Below are 21,736 nucleotides of genomic sequence, written 5' to 3'. Positions count from 1 at the left end.
TTTCTCTCTCTCCCTCTCTTGCTATCTCTTTCTCTCCCCCCTCTCTCCCTCTCTTTCTCTCTCTCCCTCTTTTGCTATCTCTTTCTCTTCCCCCTCTCTCCCTCTCTCTTTCTCTCTCTCCCTGTTGCTATCCCCCCTCTTTTCTCTCTGTCCCTCTCTTGCTACCCTCCCTTTCTCCCTCTCTCTTTCTCTCTCCCTCTCTTGATATCTCTTTCTCTCCCCCCTCTCTCCATCTCTTTTTCTCTCAGCAGCGGCAGCAGGGTGATCAGCTGTGAGGCGGAGCTCCGGAACCGAGGCACCGACGGCGGCGGCTAGACATGTTGCTAGACGCGGTACATGCTGGCGTTGCGTTGGGCACGGACGTGGGACTGGAGCCTTCGTCCCAGCCCAGCCAGCAGGCAAGTGCCAGCCACGCAATTCCAGCATGTCCAGCTGCTGCCGTCGGTGCCTCTGTTCCGGAGCTCCACCTCACAGCTGACCACCCTGGCGCCGCCCCACGGCTACTGCCCGCTGCCGCCGCATGGCTACAGCAACATGTCCAGCAGCCGCCAGTTGGAGCCTCCGTTCTGGAGCTCCGCCTCACAGCTGACCACCCTGGTGCCACTGCCACTGCCGCCACCATCATTCTCCCGCTGCCGCCGCCCACCCACCAGGCCCCAAAGCTCACCTGCTGCCGTCGCCAGGAAAGCTCCAGCCGGGCGGGGCGCTGCAGCTGCCGGAAAACTTGGAAGGCACAAATAATGAAGCTCAGGTTCCGGTCTCACAACTTTTTGATCTTCGCAAAAAGTTGCGAGACCAGAAGCTGAGCTTTTTTCTTCGCGGCACACCTGACCATGTCTCGCGGCACACCAGTGTGCCACGGCACACCGGTTGGGAAACACTGCTGTAATCAGAACCCAGGAAGGTGGCAGTCTAGGACCAAACTGCCCTTCCTTTAATAGTTAGTGTCCTGTCTTCTGTAAAGTAGCTAATTCCTGTGAAAATTACTTCCCCTGCCTACAAAACCCCTTGATGTTTTATTGCCTCCAACATTTTAAAGAAGTATGTGAAAAGTTACTTATGTAATAGACTGAGTGGTAAAAACAGTTGTGAACAGATGTTGACAATCATGGTTGGTAGTTAAGATGGTATGGTTATGGATTGTTTGTTTTTGACAACCCCACTAAGCAAATAAGACAGTAGGGATGCCAGGTCTATAGATGCCAAGTTTTATTGCTATGTATTTTATTTTCATAAGTAAATAAATAAAATATGTTATATGTAGCTTGTATTCTTTTTGTATAGTTTTGATTATTGATACTTTTTAAAAAAAAAAACACCTAATTTTTACTATGGTTGGATTGTGCCCGGCTTAGAAGCATGTTACAAATCTTTTTTTCCCCCCATGTTGTTGTTTGTTTAGTTCCAAAGATAGAAGCCCAACCACACACAAAAAGGGGTCGTATGGAATTAAAATCCCATTCTTGCTCCTCCACTCCTCATATACTCATCAACTATAACAAACATCAACATCCTGTAATCCATTAGTTTTCATCTGAATCTTTCTCCCACAATAATACTCTGCTCTCATTCTGATTATGGTTATAAAGTCTTCTCCCTTTGGGTTCTTACCCAAGGAGAAGCTTTGAAAATAAGTACTGTGGAAAGCTACACTTATTTATTTTTCACACTTATATAACAACCCACCTCATAATGACTCTGGGAAGTGTACAACAAAGTCAAAAACATATATGCAAATAACCTGTAATAATATTATTAACATTAAAAACTTTAAAATTATAGAAAGCACAAAGTTAAAACAGAATTTAAAAAACATATTAATTACACACAGGAGTCATCTCAGTATTTCTCCAGTCTCCTGAGGCCTGTTGACCCAATCTGGTCTTGAGGGACTTCCAGAAAGTTAAAAGGGTTGAGGTCATTTTGGTGTATCAGTTCTTCCACAACAGCAGCCACTAGAGCAGCTAGTATCTTAATCTTCCCCTTTGCATAGCTGATGAGTAATCCTAACTTTTTCCATCAGGAAAAATAGCTCTCTACATGAAGTCCACGGTTACTGATTCTTCAGCTCAGCAACAATTTGGGGTTACTATCTATTTACCATATTTCCCAACCCTTGGCACGTATGAAGAAAGCATATTTTTACAAAAATAAAACTGAGAGGGGTGTGTAATCTGATTTGCATGAAAAAAGGTCATGCCTTTCACTGTCAAAATGTATTTTCAGGATTCATTTAAGATCCTCAAGATGGCACCACTGACGGCAGCTTCGGTGAAATGCTCTCTAGTGTTTTTGACATTTTTTTTTTACTTTCTGTAATTCCTTATGGATTACATCCAGCTGTGAAATCTACTTATCTTCCCTACTGGTTCAGAAGCACATGCTTTGGATGTGCTTTGCATTTTGCGCTCCATGTGCCACCACCGTGTGTGCATTTTCATCCTCTGTACATACTCAGAAGGTTTTGTGCATGTTCAGAGGGTTAAAAACAAGAAAATGGCAACATCTGAGTAGTGGTGGGTGGAGTCTTGCGCTGCCACCTCTATCTGTTCTACAAATCACTGCTACTACTGGTACACATGAACCGGGCTGAACTGGTAGAATTTCACCCCTGATTACATATACCAAAAATGAGTTTCTGAACATCAGACAACTTTCTAAGAATATTCTTTCTCTGGTTTCTCCCGAAACGCAGAAAAAAGTTAAGTGGATATTATGATCAGAGAAGCAACAACTCTCTTCAGTAACTGAAAAATATAAAGGAAGTGAAAGAGAGGAAGCCTGCTGGTGTGAGACGGAGAAGGGGACTTTAGGATTCCATTCCCATTGCTTCATCTAACAAATCTACATTCAATAATGAATGCAGATTGTCAATGGATGAACTGTTTCAAATGCAGGTTTGTCAATGGATGAATTGCTCCGTCTAGATAGGAATCCTAATTTTTCCTAACTCAGCCATTCTCTGTTTTACAGAAACTTGGCTCAGTGAGACTATCGAGAATAGAACAGAACAAAACAGTTTATTTGCCAAGCATGATTAGACACACAAGGAATTTGCCTCCAGTGCAAAACGCCTCCGTGTACATGCAAAGCAAGAGTAATAATCATAATATCAGTAAAAGACAGTAGTAAAGAAAATAGGAAGGATGACAATAACAATAATACTACAGTCATACAACATAGGTATCCTTAGACAAAAGACAGTGCTGTGGGAATTAGATGTTTAGCAGAGGGAAATGAGGAGAAAATTGTCCCTGTGCCTAGTTGTTTTGGCATGCAATGCGTCCCGAGGAGAGGAGTTGAAACAGGTCCAGGATGTGAGGGAAAGAGTTGAAACACAAAGTTTTAGATTCAAAGGGCAGATTGGGTTACAGAGACATCTGATAAAAAAGAGGAGGGGGAATCTGCTTCTATGTTAATATCTGCTGGTGTAAGCAGGGCCACCGATAGGGCAGTATTACTGGTACTGGCGTCAGGGGCCCGGCCAATTTGAAAAATGGGGGGGGGGGGCGATTGAAGAAGACCGGTAACATCTGCGGTGTGCTGGTGAGTTGGAGTGCTAAAGAAGCTAATTGGATTCAGTTGCAAAATTGTTACAATCGGGACCAGGCAAGAGCACAGATCAGCAAAAATCCCTAATCTTCTCTATTCTGCCTGAAGAGCTTCATAGCGGTTAAAAATGAAGTTTGGATCAGAGCTAATTTGGTATACATTTTGATTATGGTGTTAGGTTTTTTTTGAAATTGTTCCCTTCTAAGTGTGAGGAAAAGATGTGTTGTTTTGGAGTTGACATGTTTTTTGGAGCCATCTCGTCATTTCAGATTCGAGAAGCAAACACCATCCTGGATTCGAGAAGCAAGCATTGTGGGAAGTGGGAAGATTTGAATATGCAAAGGAGAAGCTGTGTAGAGCTAAGGACTAAGAATTTTTCAAAAAACAAACAACTACATCATAGTTTGAGACTTGTGCAGAGAAGATCTGAAACAGGAGTTTGTTATTTTACATTTTACATTCTACATTATGTTAAATGCATACACAGTAATATCTCACAGCATGTTTAATAGATATGATAACATTCTACGAAAAGAAGAAAGAAGAAAAGAGAAAGAAAAGGTGTTGTTCTTAGAGCCACGGATATGCTATTTGTTAAGAGACATTATACATTACACATTTAAAAGCTTAAATATATTAAGTTATAACAGTAGGTACATCTATGAGAAAAAAACTTGGATTTTTTGCACATTTGCTTCATAATATGGATTTGATGATACATGAGGGTATGTTCTTTTTTATAAAGCAATTTTAAAATTTTGCAAACTTTGGAAAATGCTATAAGGAGATAGGTGGAGAGGTTAATGAGAAGAAGAGGGAAGTTTTTTTTTGCTCTTCCCTCCTCTTTCTCTTCTTTTTTCTTGCACTGTGCTTTTTTTCTTTTTCTTGTTTTTTCTTTTCATCCTGTTGTGTCTTTACATTCATAGTTACCTTATCTACATAGTGTCATTTTCTATTTTCTGTTTATATCTCTTTGTGCTCTTATTTTTTTTACAGATTTAATTCTATTTTTTAAACTTTCTTATTTTTAATTTTTTATATACAGGAATTAGTAATTAGGTTTGTAATTGGATTAATTGGGCAATATTTGGTGATCCTATTTGTTTTGTTTTTTCCCCCTTTGATTATGCTACCACAAGATGTTTTCAATTTTTTTAGGGGTATTTTTTAATAGGCGCTAATTATCTGTAAAGGGTTGACTTTTTTTTTACACCTATGGTGGAGTTTACGTATAGTTTTAAACATTATTGCGCATAATTTATCTTCTGGTTATCTGTTATTTATTGGTATTATTGTGAAAACAAATATTTTTCTAGTGTGGTGCAGGAGTATTTTGTCTTTATCCTTTGTGCCATCTTATTGCTGCTTTTAATATTGTTGATGGCAAAATTAATAATATTTTGTTAATTTGGTATATTTGCACTGTTCTGGTTATTTATTTATATGTATGTAATATGTTGATGCGACTTGAATATATTTTCTGCATTATTAACACATTGGTCAAAAACTGAGAGGCCACCGAAGAGACATGTGGAATCAGCGCGGCTTTACTAAAGCTGAATATATGACAGGACTGGTGGCCCTAGCAGCTGCACTTTATAATGTTATATTTGTTATATGTTGTGTATATGTTTACAGTTCACTGTGCTTTCCTTTATGATGTCATATTTGCACTATAGTAATAAACATACTTGACCAAAAGATTTAACAAAATGACTCATATTATTAATCTGTCAAACAAGTGTAACTTGTTGTAGTGGCAGGGTTTAAATTTTTTTTGTGAAAGGTAACTTTAATACATAATTGGTATGTTGCAAAATAAAGTAGTTTAAAATGGTGGGGGGGGCAGACACTTACGCTATATGGGGCCCCAAAATTCCTGATGGCGGCCCTGGGTGTAGGAATGTCACAGTACTAAACAAACTTTGCGGTGTGGACCTAGAGACGCTATTCATCAACTGTAAACCTTTTTATGTTCCAGAAGAGTTTTCCTCATTCATCTTGATTGGGATTTAAATGACTACAGGCGGGTTGCTCTGACATCTGTAGTTATGAAGACCTGATAGATTAGCGCTAACCCACTTGAAAGTCATCACGGATCTACTGTTAGACCCTTTGCAGTTTGCCTACTGAGCAAATGCAGTAGATCTGCAGATGATGGAATTGCACTACATCTAATTCTTCTTGCTTTATACCAATGGCTGCATTTCTAGAAATTGCTCTATTAAAGTACTGAAGTTTGCAGATGATACAGCAATCACCTCATTTGAGACAGTGATGAGTCTGCATATAGATGGGAACTGGCCCTGTGGTGAAGCTAGAACAATCTGGAGTTAAACAGGCTTAAAACTGTAGAGGTGAGAATGGATTTAGGAGTAGCCCTTCTATTCTACCATCTCTTACTACACCAACATTTTTGGTTCCACAACCGGCTCTGACAGCAGGGTAGAATGGGTTCCAGCCACACAGCCTAAATCCAATGTATGTGTAAATGAAACTGTAACCGGAAAAAGCAGGGAGAAGCCTCTGTGGGGCCTCTCTAGGAATCTCCCGGGAGGAAACAGTGCCAGAAAAGATGGGGAGAAGCCTCCATGGGGCCTCTTTAGGAATCTCCCGGGAGGAAACAGGGCCGGAAAAGGCGGGGAGAAGCCTCCGTGGGGCCTCTCTAGGAATCTCCTGGGAGGAAACAGGGCCTCCACCCTCCCTATGGTTTTCCCAATTGCATGCATTATTTGCTTTTACATTGATTCCTATGGGAAAAATTGCTTCTTCTTACAAATTTTTTTACTTAAGAACCTGGTAACAGAATGAATTAAGTTCGTAAGTAGAGGTACCACTGTAAATTGTTTGAACTCGCCCCCTCAAGACGTTGCCATAGGGCATTGCATGCCAAGACAACTAGACACAGACAGTTTTTCCCCCTTGTGCCATCACTTCTGTTCTATTCTTGCCATTTTGAGAATAGAATAAATAGAATAAAATGTGAATTTTTGAGTGGCCCTCTGACTGGTTAATGAGCCACTAATCTTTGTGAAAATTATGAACCACATTTTTAATAGTTTTTTGGAGGAGAGGGGAGCTTCAATTCTACATCTAGATTTACTGATTTACTCGAAGGATCCTGCTATCTACACTTATCAAGTGCATAGAAGTCTTGGGTGCTTTCCTAAATGCGGCCCCTCTGCACCGCTAGAAAAATGCAACTTTGAATTTCTAGTGTTGGACTATTTTATCATGTAAGCTAGAATATTTCTTACCTTATGACCCTCCAATCTCCACCCAGAAAACACCAGTACCCCTTTTTGATATCTAGCTAGTCCTAAGTCTCAGACTTCTAAAGGCAGAACAGAAAGTCTTTCTTTGACTGATCAAATTCAGCAAAAACAGAGTTTGTAAGTGCAGGGTTAGATAGAAAACCTTCAATAAACTTTGGGGGGGCATGGGAGAGCTGTACCCAAAGTCAGGGGACAAATTCCACAGCTAAGAGTAGATTAGAAGTTAAGTGCTCGGGGATTGCCAACTCTTTAATCACAAAGCTATTTTCTTTGGGTCACATGCCTTCTGTCGTCCCATGGGCTTGAAAATAGTTATGAAATATCCCTTTTGACTGTGAGAAGTAGAAAGAGAAAACTTAGCCAATCTTGTATAAACAAAGAGAAGGCATTTGATTCCTATATAGATTCAATCTAGTATGCAATGGAAAATCTATTTTAGCCAAGTTATGATAATTTTTTCAAGAAACAAGACAAGAATAATTAGTTATTATGTGATGAACTGAGATGTTCAGCTGAATGAATGGGGGAGGGGAAATGCAAGCATTTAAAAGAGGGGATCTTCACAGTTGCAACTGAGGAAGAAATGGAAATTCTAGTTCCCTTTTAGCTAAACTTATAGGATAGAACAGACCTGGGCAAGGGGCGGCCAGAGGGACGCATGCAACCCGCCCACTGTCTGTGACCGGCCCGCGGAGGCTGGTCCAAACTGTGCGTGCATACATGCACGCGCAGGCAAGATTCACCGCGCGGTAGAGTCGGACAGCCTCGCCACCTGTGAAAATCCAGGCAAATTCCAAACGTCGCGCGGTGGAGTCAGATGGCCTCACCACCTGCGTGGGGAAAAAGCAGCAGTAGTGACGTGCCTGTTGCTCGGCTGACTGCCTACACCGGAGCTCTCACCTCGCCTTCTCTACCTTTCGCGTAAGTTGACTTAACCTTCTTTAGGCATTCGCGGCGGAGCCTCTCCCCCCTCCCACAAGGAAGGAAGGAGAAATGGAGGGAGGGAGGGAGGGAGGGAGGGAGGAAGGAAGGAAGGAAGGAAGGAAGAAGAAATGGAGCATAGCATATCTATATGCTATGGTTGGTAAATCCACAGTAACTGAATTTAAACATGCCTGGGATAAATATATATCCATCCTAAGATAAAATACAAAAAATAGTATAAGGGCAGACTAGATGGATCATGAGGTCTTTTTCTGCCATCAGTCTTCCATGTTTCTATGTATGTATACTATATACCAGGGGTAGGCAATTAATTTATAATTATAATATATAATATATAATATAATATAATATATAATTATATATATCATATAATATAATATATAATTTACAATTATAATATAATTAACTTAGTTCTACCCAATAATATAAAGTATTGGGTAGAAGTGAGTTAATTATATTAGTCCGGCCCTCTAAAACCATCCCAATTTCTCATGCGGCCCCATGGAAAAATTAATTGCCCACCCCTGGGATAGAAGGAAGGATTGGAAACCTCATATATCGTACTTCAAGTGTTGGAAGTAGCAGAAGATGGGCACTATACCTTCCAGCCATTCATGACCAAGAAAGGGTTTCATTTCAGAAGGAATAGGAAGAAGAAAATAAAGAGGATGTGTTGTAAGGGCTGAAAAAGAGAGAGATCTACACATAAAAATATTTCGGCTAATGTGCAAATATCCATGAACTCAGAAGACAGGAGGAAAAAGTCTGGCATTTAAATTCTAGAGTACACACCCATATAAAGGCTTTGATTTCTTCACACTGTAAAGGTCAGATCATTGTTGTATACTATGTATACAACATTAGTATACTATGTATACTAACAGATTTAATTCTTATCTACAATATTCTAATTTAACCATCATATCTGAGAGTCTTCTGCCAAGTTTAGCCAATTGCTAAAGGATTAATTGGTTGGAGATCTAACATCCATTGCTCTGTCCTGGTATAAAACTTGACCGCAACTATGCTAAATATTGTTATTCAACAAAGCTGCTTACTTTAGGAATGGTTGGTCAACTAAGTAAAACATTTTTTGTGAAGGCAGTGGCAGATCATTTCCATAATATTGCCAAAAAGTTGCACGGATTTGTTTGTGTACTTATTTACTGAGTCAAGTTTGACTCGAGTGTTTTTTATTTTTACTCAAAACTCAAATACTCTTATTTACACACACAAAGAAGAATGCATACATTCCTTTAAAAGGCCCCCAGAAACATAGAAAGGAAAAATATAAAAAAAGAGGCTGAAGTGGAGGAATAGCTCCAAGAAAATGAAAGTGAAACAAAGACACAGAAACTAGATAGAAATGAGGGAAGAAGTGGTTAACTAGATAGGGAAGGAAAGAAAAGAAAGCTTAGTTTAAGCATCATAACAATGTGATGTTTACCAGTCAAACAACTTTTCTCAAGCAGCTACAATTTTCAAGGAGTTAGGGTTATTCTATAAATAAAGTAATTCATCCATCTAAATTATTGTATTCTATTTTTTTGCTTTTCTAGTATTTATTGGAAAAGCAAAATTTATAATAGTCACAGTAAAAAAAAGTCTTGATACAAATATATTAGAAATTAATTCTTGTCTTTATATATTAAATCCTAGAATGTCAGTTATCATAAAATACTATAAAGAAAGTTGATTTATAATAAATTCCATCTTCTAGTAGCTATAGGAACTCCTATTGGTAAACACAACCCTCTTTGTATTTATGAGTAATTCTTAGGGTGTTTTTTTAAATTGCCTTAATGTTATATACAAGCTCACCCATTATGGACCACTGTTATGTATGAATCTGGCCATTGTAACTTGTTTAACAAACTGTGTAACCGCATCAAAACAGACATCTAGGCTTCAATATTTTCCTTGAAGTAAATCCTATTACACTGAGTGGACTGAGTTTCTAAATCCACACACATTCGCATTAATTAGTACCGTTCACAATTTAATAGTCCATATGTACAATATATATCTTAAGTTCAGTTTCAGATTCAGTACATACCTGTACACTGGCTGGTATAACTGTAGACCCTGAGGCAGAAGATGGTCTATGTGGAGTTGATAATTGTTTAGTAGCACCCTGTGCTCCACTTCCTGCTGCTCCCAAGGGATTAGTTCTACTAGTCCCACTTGCATTTAAACTGCTTCCCCTATTGATAGGTACATTCAATCCAACTCCACTCATGTTATTTTTGCCAGCAGCTGCAGAGGCAGAGGAACTGGATAATTTAGAAGGGGCTTGAGGATTCTTTGCTGGTTGAAAGCCTGAGGTTCGGTTAGAGGAAAGTAAATTAATTGTGGAAGTTTGTCGGTTGACACTTACTCCACTGGACTGTTTATGAAGGGAACTATTGTTGTTGGAGTGACTGTTCTGGGAGACTAGTGTACTTGGACTGGAAGAACTAGACAATGATGTGGGCTTGATTGTAGAGGTGGGTTTAGATGAGGGCAGTTTAAGGGATGCAGTAGTTTTGCATGTTACAGAAGGCTTGGGTGCTGAGGGTTTGGGAGAGACAGCTGGTTTAGGAGAGGGAACCATGGAGAAAGAAGGCTTGAAACCCTGGGCAGAAACGTGTGATACCATGGCCTTGGCCAAATAATTACTAGAGGTAGAGGTGCAGGATGTTGTCCGAGACACAAGTGGGTGAACCATTTGGGAACTCCCAGAGGTGGCATTAGACAAAGGAAGGCGGTATACCACTGGTTTATCTGAAGTCTTGGTTACTGGGGAAGAACAGGAAAGTTTGGGATTGCTACTTAATTTTACCACAGGATTGGTTTGAGATTTACTAATAGTAACTTGCAGAGGAGACACATATTTCTGTTGGGCAATGGGCTGCTGGTGAACTTTTGCCACTTGTACCGTTGAGAGGCCACAGCTTTGGACTTCTGAGGAGGTTGCAAGCATAACTGTATCCTTTGGCCTTTGTGAAGTAGGAGAAGGTGTAGCTTGCCCTTTGCAGGAGGAAGAAATATGGGCCTGGGAAGAAGCAGCTTGTATTTGACTTGACCGCTGTAACCCTTGCTGCAGAAGCTTGGCTGGCAAAGGTTCCAAGGAAACCTTGGGATTTTGAATTGAAGATCCAGCAATAAGGCCTGAAGAGATACCAGTCTGAAGCAAATCCTGGGATTTCTTTGGTACTGGTCCTGTGTGTCCAGCTATAAGACTTGATGAGTGTTGTGTCTGAACAGCTTCTATCTTTTTTGAGGATGACAGAGGTAATTTGCTCATTATGCTTGCTAACTTCTCTTCTCTTAACCCTGCCCGAGGTCTTGAAGCAGATGTGTCTATAGGGGACACAACAGAAGAACTCTTGACCCCATTATTAATAGCAGCCAGAGCATCAGAAACGGAATCAAGTGAAGGTGGATTAAATGACAGATCTTCATCCAGTGAGTCATCTAGGCAAATTGTCTCTGGAGCTGGAATAAAGCTGGTTACAGCATTGATAGGTGTGCTAGCACTCGAAGCAGGAGCACAAGATGAAGTAAAAGGGGGACATGCTTTCTGTTCCTTCTTTGGACTAGAGTCCTAGTGTAAAAAGAAAGTGAAAAAATGAATTTATTTTTGAATTCTGTTAGCACTGATTATGTTAACTAGTTTGTGTAATAAAACTTCTGCAAGAAAACAATCAAGCTCAAATAATACCAAGGTTCCTCATTTCAATCCTGAGCTACAAACTTTCTCCCTTATTAGAAACAGCGCTCTATAAAGCAAAGGATTCTGTAGAGAGAAGAAGAAGAAGAAAGAAAAGAAAACAGCACAATATATTTTAAAATCTGTTTCTTGGAGAGATCTATTGGATATGCCTTATTCCAAAGTAGAAAAATCTTTCTTTATCAGGCAAAAAGCAAATTTAAAAAAAAAAGTTAAAGCAACTATATGACTTGATCAATCAGGGCTGATTTTATTTCAATGATAATAATTATTCACATTTTTATATTATGCATATACAGTTTTCATGTTTATATCAAATATCCATTAAAATAAAATAGCAAGGAATAAAATTAAGGACCAAATGGCATGCAAATAGCAACAAATGACCTTTCACTTTAGGTATATTCTAAATCAGGGGTGGGTGGGTTATGTTAAAATTTAAAATAGTATAGGGGTAAACTTTTAAAAAAAACCTATACTTTCTATATGTTGCTAAACTGTAGTATCCAAAAACCCCAGTCACTAAGGCGAATGGTGAATAGTATTAGCAATTGCATTTACACTTATATGCCATTTTATAGCCGTCTCTATGCGGTTTACAGAGTGACCATATTGACCCCAACAATTTGGGTCCTCATTTTACCGACCTCGGAAGGAGGGAAGGCTGAGTCAACCTTGAACCTGGTGAGATTTGCATGCAGATGGAAACCCCCAAGGCCAAACACAACTGTGATGTTGCCTGGGAGATGCCCAGTTGGGAGCTCTTTTCATGTCCCCCAGCAGGAGCTGGAGCGAAGGACGGGAGCTCAACCCTGCCCTGACTGCATTCAGGTCTTGAACACGGGCTTGCTAACCTCCCTCTCACCATCCTAACCATGCGAGCCACCATTCTCCTAAGAATTCTTGAAGCAGGTAGTCAATAAAATAAAGCTCCTTGAAAACAACAATGCTGAAGTCTGAATATAGAAAATAAACAACTGAAAACCAATTTGTTAATTGGAAGTACAAGTCAATGCAAAATAATATAGAAGGAAATAGTGACCAAAAACCCACTGGCTAAAATCAGCAGTTTTTAAAGAAAGAAACCAAAGGCTTTATTTTACTGGCTCAAAAATAAGCTTTGACAATTAATTGCAAGATATCAAAAATTCATCATGTAGCAAATAACAGCAATTCCTGTAGCAAAAAGGTTAAATAATTTTCCTGTAGCAAAAAGGTGAAATTATTGACCATCTGATTATGGTTATAGCAAAATTTCACAAAATGACTATAAGCAGTATCCTGATTGAATTGTCGGGATTATTTATTGAAAGCTTTGCCAGAGGTTTGGACTTGAATGTAGTAAAAACAATTACCACCATCAAGTTGGGAAAGTTCTGGAAAATGAATGAATTAAGTTCTTGTGTGTCTTTAAGATCCAAACTCACAGGCATCTTGTTCATAACATCTATATATAAGAGTTTCTGAAAAGATTTAGCAAAAACATTTGCAAAAAATTACAATACACCAGGACTTGCAGGTTGAAATTGAAAAAGAAATCCGTTATTATATTGTGATTGGAGCCATTGGAGAAATACCTAAAGGGTTTTCTCAATATCTGAAAATATAAAATTTATTAATCTCAATATTCTAGTTTTACAAAAAAATTATCACTTTTATTGGAACTGCCTATATTCTTAGATGCTACCTTATAATTTTTTGATCTTTGATCAGGACTTTTAAGTTTTCATAGTCTTAGACCATGAATCTAAGTGTAAATTACTTCAACATAATTTATTATTGTTGGTCCTTGGGAAGAACTTGATGCATATGATGGCCAACACCAGCAAAAGAACTGGAAGTTGTGATTTCATATTGTTGTGAACAGATAATAACTTATTTTCTATTTTCTAAATTAAAATAAAGCCACCATGCACTTATCAGCATGTGGAAAATCACAAAGCTGTAAATACTCCAGTAGAGTTGATTACTATACAGCTATTCTAGGTCCTTGGAACGGACTCAATAAGTGAACAAAAATGCCAAATCCTATCCAAACACCATAATAATTTATTATTCTTGTATTTATTTATTTATTTATTGTTTGTTTGTTTGACTTTTGTGAGGCCTCTCTCCAAGGACTCGGGGCGGCCTACAACATATGATAAAACAATATGAAACATCTTAATCCAATTAATTAATTAAAATTAAAAACCCCAAAACCATAAAAAATAGTCATTTCATTCAATCAACTTTCTCTCAACACATTCATTTGGCCAGGGGGCAAAGATCTAATGACCCCAAGCCTGGAGGCATAAATGAGTCTTAAGACTCTTACGGAAGGCGAGGAGGGTGGGGGGAATACAAATCTCCGGGGGGAACTGATTCCAGAGGGCCTGGGCCTCCAGAGACAAGGCTCTTTCCCTAGGGCCTGCCAAATGATATTGTCTAGTTGATGGGACCTGGAGAATGCTGACATGTCTGGGCAGGCCCATGACGGCTCGCACGGCTGCGTTCTGCACAATTTGTAGGTTCCGAACGCTCTTCAAAAATAGCCCCAAGTAAAGAGCATTGCAGTAGTCGAACTTTGAGGTGATAAGGGATGAGTGACCATGAGCAGAGACTCCCTGTCCAAACAGGGCCGCAACTGCTGTAGCAGGCAAGCCTGGGCAAATGCCCCCCTCGCCACAGCTGCAAGATGATGTTCTAAAGTCAGCTGTGGGTCGAGGAGGACGCCCAAGTTGTGGACCCTCTCTGAGGGGGTCAGAAGTTCTTCCCCCAGGGTGATGGACAGACAGATGGAAGTGTCCTTGGGAGGCAGCACTCACAGCCACTCCATCTTGTCGGGATTAAGTTTGAGCCTGTTGTATACTACCCAACTACCAATAATTCTGGATGGCCCAGAAAACAGCTACAATAAAATACTTCATTGAAAAGCTGCTCATTTCTTCATTTGTAAGTAATTAATTACTTACCTTTCCTTTGGGTTTAGGTGCCAGAATCACCTTCTTCTTTGCCCTAAAGAGGACGGCACAAAGGTAATTTTAAGAATATCTGTAATTTTTATTCAAGCACTAGGTCCAAGTGATAATTTACCATTATAATTTTATTTCTAGATAGAAAGCTAATTAAATCTAGAATATGCACATTGAAGCAACATGTGAAACAGCTTATTTAAATTCAGGATTTTTACCAGGTGACTCTTGCAGAAGTGGTACGACTTTGAACAACAAACATTATACAAGATTACACCAAGATTTTTTTTTCAAAATAATTGGACATGCTTTTGAGAATAAGACAAGGGAAACAGTACATGTCCTGGAGATTAATAGAATTTCTCTAAAAAGTTATTCCATAGTTTCAATTATATTATTAGGAATATTCAATTAGGTAAGCTAAGTCTTTCATAGAAAGGTTACATTGCTGGATTTTGAGTAATTACACTATGAAGGAGATCAAACACTAGAGAGGAACTTTATATGTGTTTTTCATATACTGTAAACCACAGCAGCAGCACGTATCACAAATATAACTGCACATAAGATGCGTAATGATCTAGAAGCAATTGTTTGAAATCCTCGTTAGAATAAAGAGGATCTTTATTATTTTTAAAATGTAAAAAAAATCAGTATTAACTTCTTACAACTGAATAGCAATTAGTTAATTACTTGCCTTAGAAATTGTTTTTGTATTACGGCATAATTTCATATAATGTTTAATGAAATGTATTGCATACTACTTGTTTGCAAAATTCAAATTTTGGAAGTGTCAACAATCAACCATAATTCATTAAAAAGTTGAATTTCTATTACCAATGGAATAACAACCAGAACAATAATAATCACTGTAATAAACATAAATTATGAAGACAACCATGATTAAAGAATTGCAGAAAAACAAAAAAAAAGGATATACAGTGTTCCCTCGACTTTTGCGGGGGATGCGTTCCGAGACCACCCGCGAAAGTTGAATTTGCGCGAAGTAGAGATGCGGAAGTAAATACACTATTTTTGGCTATGAACAGTATCACAAGCCATCCCTTAATACTTTAACCCTAAATTGATTTTGATTTGATTTGATTTATTAGATTTGTATGCTGCCCCTCTCCGCAGACTCGGGGCGGCTCACAACAACAACAAAAACAATATATATTAACAAATCTAATAATTAAAAAATCTAAGATAACAATTACACATTTAAAATCTAAAAGCAAGAAACCCCAATATAACAAACATACATACAGTCATATCATGTACTAGAACTACATAGGCAGGGGGAGATGTCTTAGTTCCCCCACGCTTGACGACAGAGGTGGGTTTTAAGGAGTTTACGAAAGGCAAGGAGGGTGGGGCCAATTCTAATTACAATTTCCCATTCCCTTAGCAACCATTTAGATTATTACTCACCATGTTTATTTATTAAAGTTTATTAAAAAAAGAATTTATTAAAGGCAGACAAAAGTTTAGCAATGACATATGATGTCATCGGGCGGGAAAAACCGTGGTATAGGGGAAAAAACAGCAAAGTATTTTTTTAATTAATATTTTTGAAAAACCGTGGTATAGACTTTTTGCGAAGTCCGAACCCGCGAAAATCGAGGGAGCACTGTATGTTGATATTATACTCACAGAGCAGATGTGAGATGACTATGAACACTTCGGCTTTCTTTAAAGAGAATCCTATAGAGAGACATATGGAGAAGAAATAATTGTAATTTATCAAATTTATCAATTACTTCTCACAAATCATTTTATGAACTCATTTATGTGTATACCTGCTTGGCTGAAGACAAATATACTCAAAAATTACAATTTGATAGCCCTCTGCAATATAGGCTACAGCAGGTGCCTGCAGCAAGCAAACCATAAAAACAATCACTTATAAATATCTTAATGAAGGATCATCTACAGATGACAAACAATAATTAAATCAGATGATACGAAACAGGCTGCAATATAAAAATTATTAAATTTGTCTTTATTAATTTGTTACATCTATATGGTAGAGGTATTGAAAGAAAACTATAAATTTAAAATAGTAGATAGTATTAAATATTTAGGTATTGACATTCCCGAAAATATTCAAGAGTTAAAGAAAATAAATAATGAAAAGTTAAAGAAGGATATAAAAGATAAAATAGTTTATGAGAAAGTAAAATTATTAAAGTTTGGAAGAACTGCAATGATAAAAATGAAAGTTTTACCAAAAATTAATTTTTTCTTTTGGATAATCCCAATTAATTTTTTGGAACAAGAATTAAAGCAAATACAGAGGTTGCTAGAGGTGTAGTGTAATGGAGGTAAGAGAGCAAGAATAAATAAAGTATTATGGTATAAATCATTAAAAAAGGGTTGGCTGTGTCTTCTAAATGTTAGAAATTATTGGGTAGCTAATCAATTAGAGGTGATTTCAGATATTATAGCAGCAACTAGAGATTTAATATGGAAGAATATAGAGTTGAAAGAATTAAGGGAAGTAGGTGATCCTATACATATTGTTTTTTAAAAATATTTAAAAATCGCTAGGAGGATTCAAAATCCCTTTCTAAAAATTTAATGGAATCATGGAATAAATGGAGATACTGTACTAACTAAAGCCAGGAATTTCTCCTTTAATACTGCTGGTGGAAATGGAGAAATTCCCTCAGATTGAATTGAAAGAATAAATTAGTAAACTAAAAGAAAATCAGGAGATTGGAACATATAAACATATATGGTAGGATTGTGATAGCGCACCAAAAAAATGGGACATGGCATTTAGAGAAATTAGAGTACTTTTGAATGTATATTTAGATATACCGTATCACCAAGAATTGCATTATTGTCTAGTACAGTGTTTCCCAACCTTCGTAACTTGAAGATATCTGGACTTCAACTCCCAGAATTCCCCAGCCAGCTGGGGAGTTGAAGTCCAAATATCTTCAAGTTGCCAAGGTTGGGAAACACTGGTCTAGTAGAACAACATGATATAAATGAAACAGAAAAGAAATTGATTGTAAATTTGATAATGGCAGCTAGATTATGGATGGCTAAAAATTGGGGATGAAATTGGGATATCCAAAGAAATTAGTGGTATAATGAAATTTGGAGTATGGCAATAAATGATAAATTAACAACAGAAATTAAATCACACAAAACTGATTGTATATCAAATGTTCCCTCAATCTTATCCAAAGTTGGCGAATCTTCTTTCATAAGGCTATTTTTGAAATCTTTTACTCTAGTTACACATTGGAAAGATCAAGTTAATATACATTACAATTCAACATTTGAGAACCCAAATATGCCTGCCTTGCATATTATTTTAAGAGTCCAATTATTATTGAACAATCCTGCAAGTTTAATATCCTCTTCTCAGTTTGAAAATTTTGAATAGCAAATAATCCATCTCCTCACAAAGGAGACTATTCAGCTGCAGTGAGTCAAACATCAAACAGCTCGAGATGTTTGTGTTGAATAATGCAATGTAGCGTCAGTTTTTGTAATTTTGCAAATTTCTAGAGTGACCCAAGAAATCATGCTTGTCACTTCAGCATTGCTATGAAGGCCAGCATTGTAACTGCTCAATCAAGATCAATCTTTTAAAAATATTAATGAGTGAAAAATATCTCTACACTTGTTTGAGAAACAGAAGAACATCTCACGAAGTCTCTGTCTGAACAGCAAAAATAGTAAATATTTTAAACATAAGATTATTTATTGTTTTCTGTATTTATAATTATTTGCATGTTACCCACTTGAACAATTCATTTGAAAAGCACTGGCCTAGAATATCATTAATTAATTCATTAATTTTAATTACTATAAATTTAAGTAGACTTTTCCCAAAAGTAGGTATGGCAAAACAGAAATATTTTATCATGGTTTGTAAAGGGATTCAAATCCTAAACTGCAATAGAAGGCTAGATGTGAATATATAATGGACTGTGATGACACACTGAGTCTTGTTTGGATTACTGTAAAATGATATAAGTACCATACATGACATATATTTAGTTTTTTCTTTAAAAAGTACTGAATCACCAATAGCAACTAGCTTTAAAGGGCACAAAGAAGGCCTAATGACACCAGTCTTAGGATGGAAGTATTAGAGAAGTAACTAATGCATTCATTCTTGGTGAATAACATCTTCAAATTTCTGTTTTCATCTAATTCTGACCCATAATAAAGTTTTCTCTCATTATCATAAGTACATAATGGATAATCACAAATATTATTTTTTGAAATGTTACGCATGGCGTTTAATAAATCAACCCTTGGACATAAGAAATAGCTTCAAATATTCTACTATAAATATCATGATTTAACTCTGTTCCTTAACAAACTGCTTTTATGTTTTTTCTTTATATCACACATGTAACCAGAAAGTACAGCCAAAGCTCTTTTGCTCCTATTCCAAACCATACAACTGAGAATTGTCATTTTTCCCCCAGCACGGCTGAAGGCCTCAAAGAGCATTCATAGTAAAGATCTTCTAAGAGGGTGAGCTCAGAATTTCATGACCATGAATCTATCCCAAGTTATCGTTTAGTTAATAGGGCATATTCTCCCTTTCTTTTCAGTTCTGGGCCAAGAGGGCTATTAGGAGAGTCACCATTCCCTGCTATCATATTCAGGCCATCAGGCCAGAAATTGCATTTCAAGGCATCATTTCTTCTTATCAGTGTGTGGGAGATCAAGTTGGTCTGTCCTTAAAGTTTTATCTAATTTGATGCATTCCTAAATGGTCTGGATTTTTCAGAACCCGCTTGTTGCAACATAGTGTCCAGGCTACTGCTGTAAGACACTATTGTTGCCCCGTTTGACTTTTAGCAGATGGAAATTCCTGTGTATAGCTGAACTCAGGTTTAATCTATGCTAAGTCCAAACAATCCCTAACCTAAGCACATTCCACAAAAGGCATGGTTCAGCAAATTCCTCACTCACTCACCTGTAGTGTTGTACCTTTCCAATTGGATGAACTCTGCTGTAGTATTGTGCAATCATTTTGTATTGGACCTGGCTTGTCACATGTATCCTATCCTCTAATTGTCTGTTTATAATAAAAGGAGCTACCCTGACCTTAGTCAGGGTCGCCTCACTTGGAACAAATTCATGTCTGTGCCTTTTCATTTGGCGACCCCCGAGGCGACCCACTAGGAGCGGGGGAATGTCTGCACCCGATATCAATCTTGCTGAAGCCCCTGTTGATCAAAAGATCAATGGAGAAACAAAACGGACCAATGTCATCATTACTCCATAGAATCTCAGTGGAGTCATACACCGAGGGCCTGATTCAACACGTTGTCAGCCTCAGGAGTTGCCAAATAATCAAAACTAATCTTGGCAGATAATATACAGGAGGATGCTTTGGAAAAGCTGAGCAATGCAGTTCCTTTAGAAGCAAAGTCACAAATGCCTATAAACGGGCCACAATTGCATCTGGGTCAATGAAGGACTATCACCAAGTTGGCCTCTTTGCTGAGAACTCACTGAACTTGAATCTTATTTTCTATGTCCTTTGATCCAGATCTGTCTCCTGAAATCTCAGCTCCTTGTCCTGAATTGGCTCAGTAACCTCCCTGGCATTTGACTCTTGGGACTGTTGTAGATTAGGCATTTCTGAACTCAGGTTAAATTTATACTTGGGACTAAACTTGATAGCTGTCTGGCTCTCAGGCAAAACCCTGCTCTCTTGTATATATTTCTGAAGGATGCATGTAGTTGCATATTTGGCTCTGAGCCTATCTTAGCGCTTGATTGTTAGCTATTCATTAGTAAAGGATTTGTAAATGAAGGCAGTTTGTATGCTCTCATTTTGAAACATGACACTATTTTGTTTCAGTGCTGTCACATCTAGAATTGTATATAAATTATTAGGTCTTCTGTCAAATTGTATATTTCATTGAAGTTGACACAACTTCTACGTGGTATAAAATTAAATGCAACTTTCAGCAAATTTGAAATTACGCACTATTTATGTACACTTACTTACAAATTCCCATATTCAATGAGAAAACTGAAGCTGAAAAGAGACTGGATATTTCAGCAAGACAATGGTCTGAAATATACCTTAACAATGAAGAAAAGGAGGTGGAAGAAGAGAAAAGATATTGAAATGGCCTTGAGAATCCTTATCCTTGGATATTATTGAAAATATGTGCAGAGATTTCAAACAAGTAGCATATGCAAGGTAAAAATATTCAAAACCAAGAGTAGAAAGAATTGGATCAGGGTGCCTAAGTCTTACCAGAATTTCAATTTGGGACATTGATACACTAGTTTTTGTTTTCACAAATACCATGTAGTTCAGAGACTCACAAGCTGTTAAAATCCAACAGACTAAGCAATGCAAATAAAAACACCACATTATGATAGCTAACTATTTTGGTAGCCTCACACTATCGGCATACAAATGCTCTGTGGAACAAACAGATCCTAAATAACCTTGAGGAGGAGGAGGAGAGGAGGGAGGGAGGGAGGAAGGCAATTAGCAATCAATGCTGCAACTGTAATACATAAGTGTAATATGGCTAACTTCAATTAACAGATAGACTGGCACAGCTTGGATCAGCTGAAGCTTATTACTATATTTTTTGGAGCATAAGATACATTATTTGCTCATTAAAAGAGGCTGAAAAATAGTGTCTTATACTCTGAATGTAGCTTTTTTCGAAGCTTTTTCCCCCAGCTCTAACTAGTTGCTATTTATCTTCCCAGCTCTTATTAGCCTGCAAACTTTCCGGTTCCGGGGTAGCGGCGAGAAGATGGAGGATTCGCTGCTCCTCTGAGACAACGGCAAAATTCATCAAAAAATGAGTCAGTCCAGATCAGATGTCTGATTCCTTCTGGTTTGTCAGCCTTTCGTGCTGGGAACCCAAAAAACCGAATGCTGCTGTGTGTGTTTGTGGCGCTGGGGACAAAATAACCTTGAGAAACTGCTGGGAGTGATCAGCTGGGGAGCGGAAGATGGCGTCTGCTCCTACCCGATGCCCGATGCCGACACGGAGAGGAAAGAAACGCGAGGCACCAGGAAGTGAGAGTGACTGGGGCCGTAGCGATGGAATGACAGAAGAGATGGAGGAGTCGAGTGGACGGAGCGGAGACCACCGTCGAGGCTGGGACGTGCCTGCCTGTTTTGTGAGACCGAGGACGCCGAGGGCGCTGTTGGTTGCCAGCGCCGGAGGTCGTTTGGGAAGAGCGGAGGAGCTGGGAATGTCATCTGATGGACAAGGAGCGGCAGCTTAATCCCCTGTATGGCACCAGTGAGTGAGAGTCGCTGGTGCCGAGGGGGG

At 38.2% G+C, this 21,736-nt stretch overlaps 1 protein-coding gene across 2 annotated transcripts in view; it reads right to left on the bottom strand.

Annotated features, from left to right (window-relative positions):
• UBN2 (ubinuclein 2) overlaps nt 1-21,736 on the bottom strand; it is a 77,893-nt gene that overhangs the window by 10,159 nt on the left and 45,998 nt on the right. For both annotated transcript variants that reach the window (XM_070756011.1, XM_070756012.1), the window contains exons 12-14: nt 16,092-16,142; nt 14,439-14,481; nt 9,829-11,358 (exon numbers count right to left, since the gene is read on the bottom strand). In XM_070756011.1, the coding sequence (XP_070612112.1) occupies nt 9,829-11,358; nt 14,439-14,481; nt 16,092-16,142 (1,624 nt within the window). The remainder of the gene's footprint in view (nt 1-9,828; nt 11,359-14,438; nt 14,482-16,091; nt 16,143-21,736) is intronic.

This window comes from Erythrolamprus reginae, chromosome 6 (assembly GCF_031021105.1).
Source record: "Erythrolamprus reginae isolate rEryReg1 chromosome 6, rEryReg1.hap1, whole genome shotgun sequence".
NCBI classification, from domain to species: Eukaryota; Metazoa; Chordata; class Lepidosauria; order Squamata; family Dipsadidae; genus Erythrolamprus; species Erythrolamprus reginae.
The sequence above is the reverse complement of the archived record's forward strand: the minus strand, read 5'-3'. Positions and strand labels throughout refer to the sequence as shown.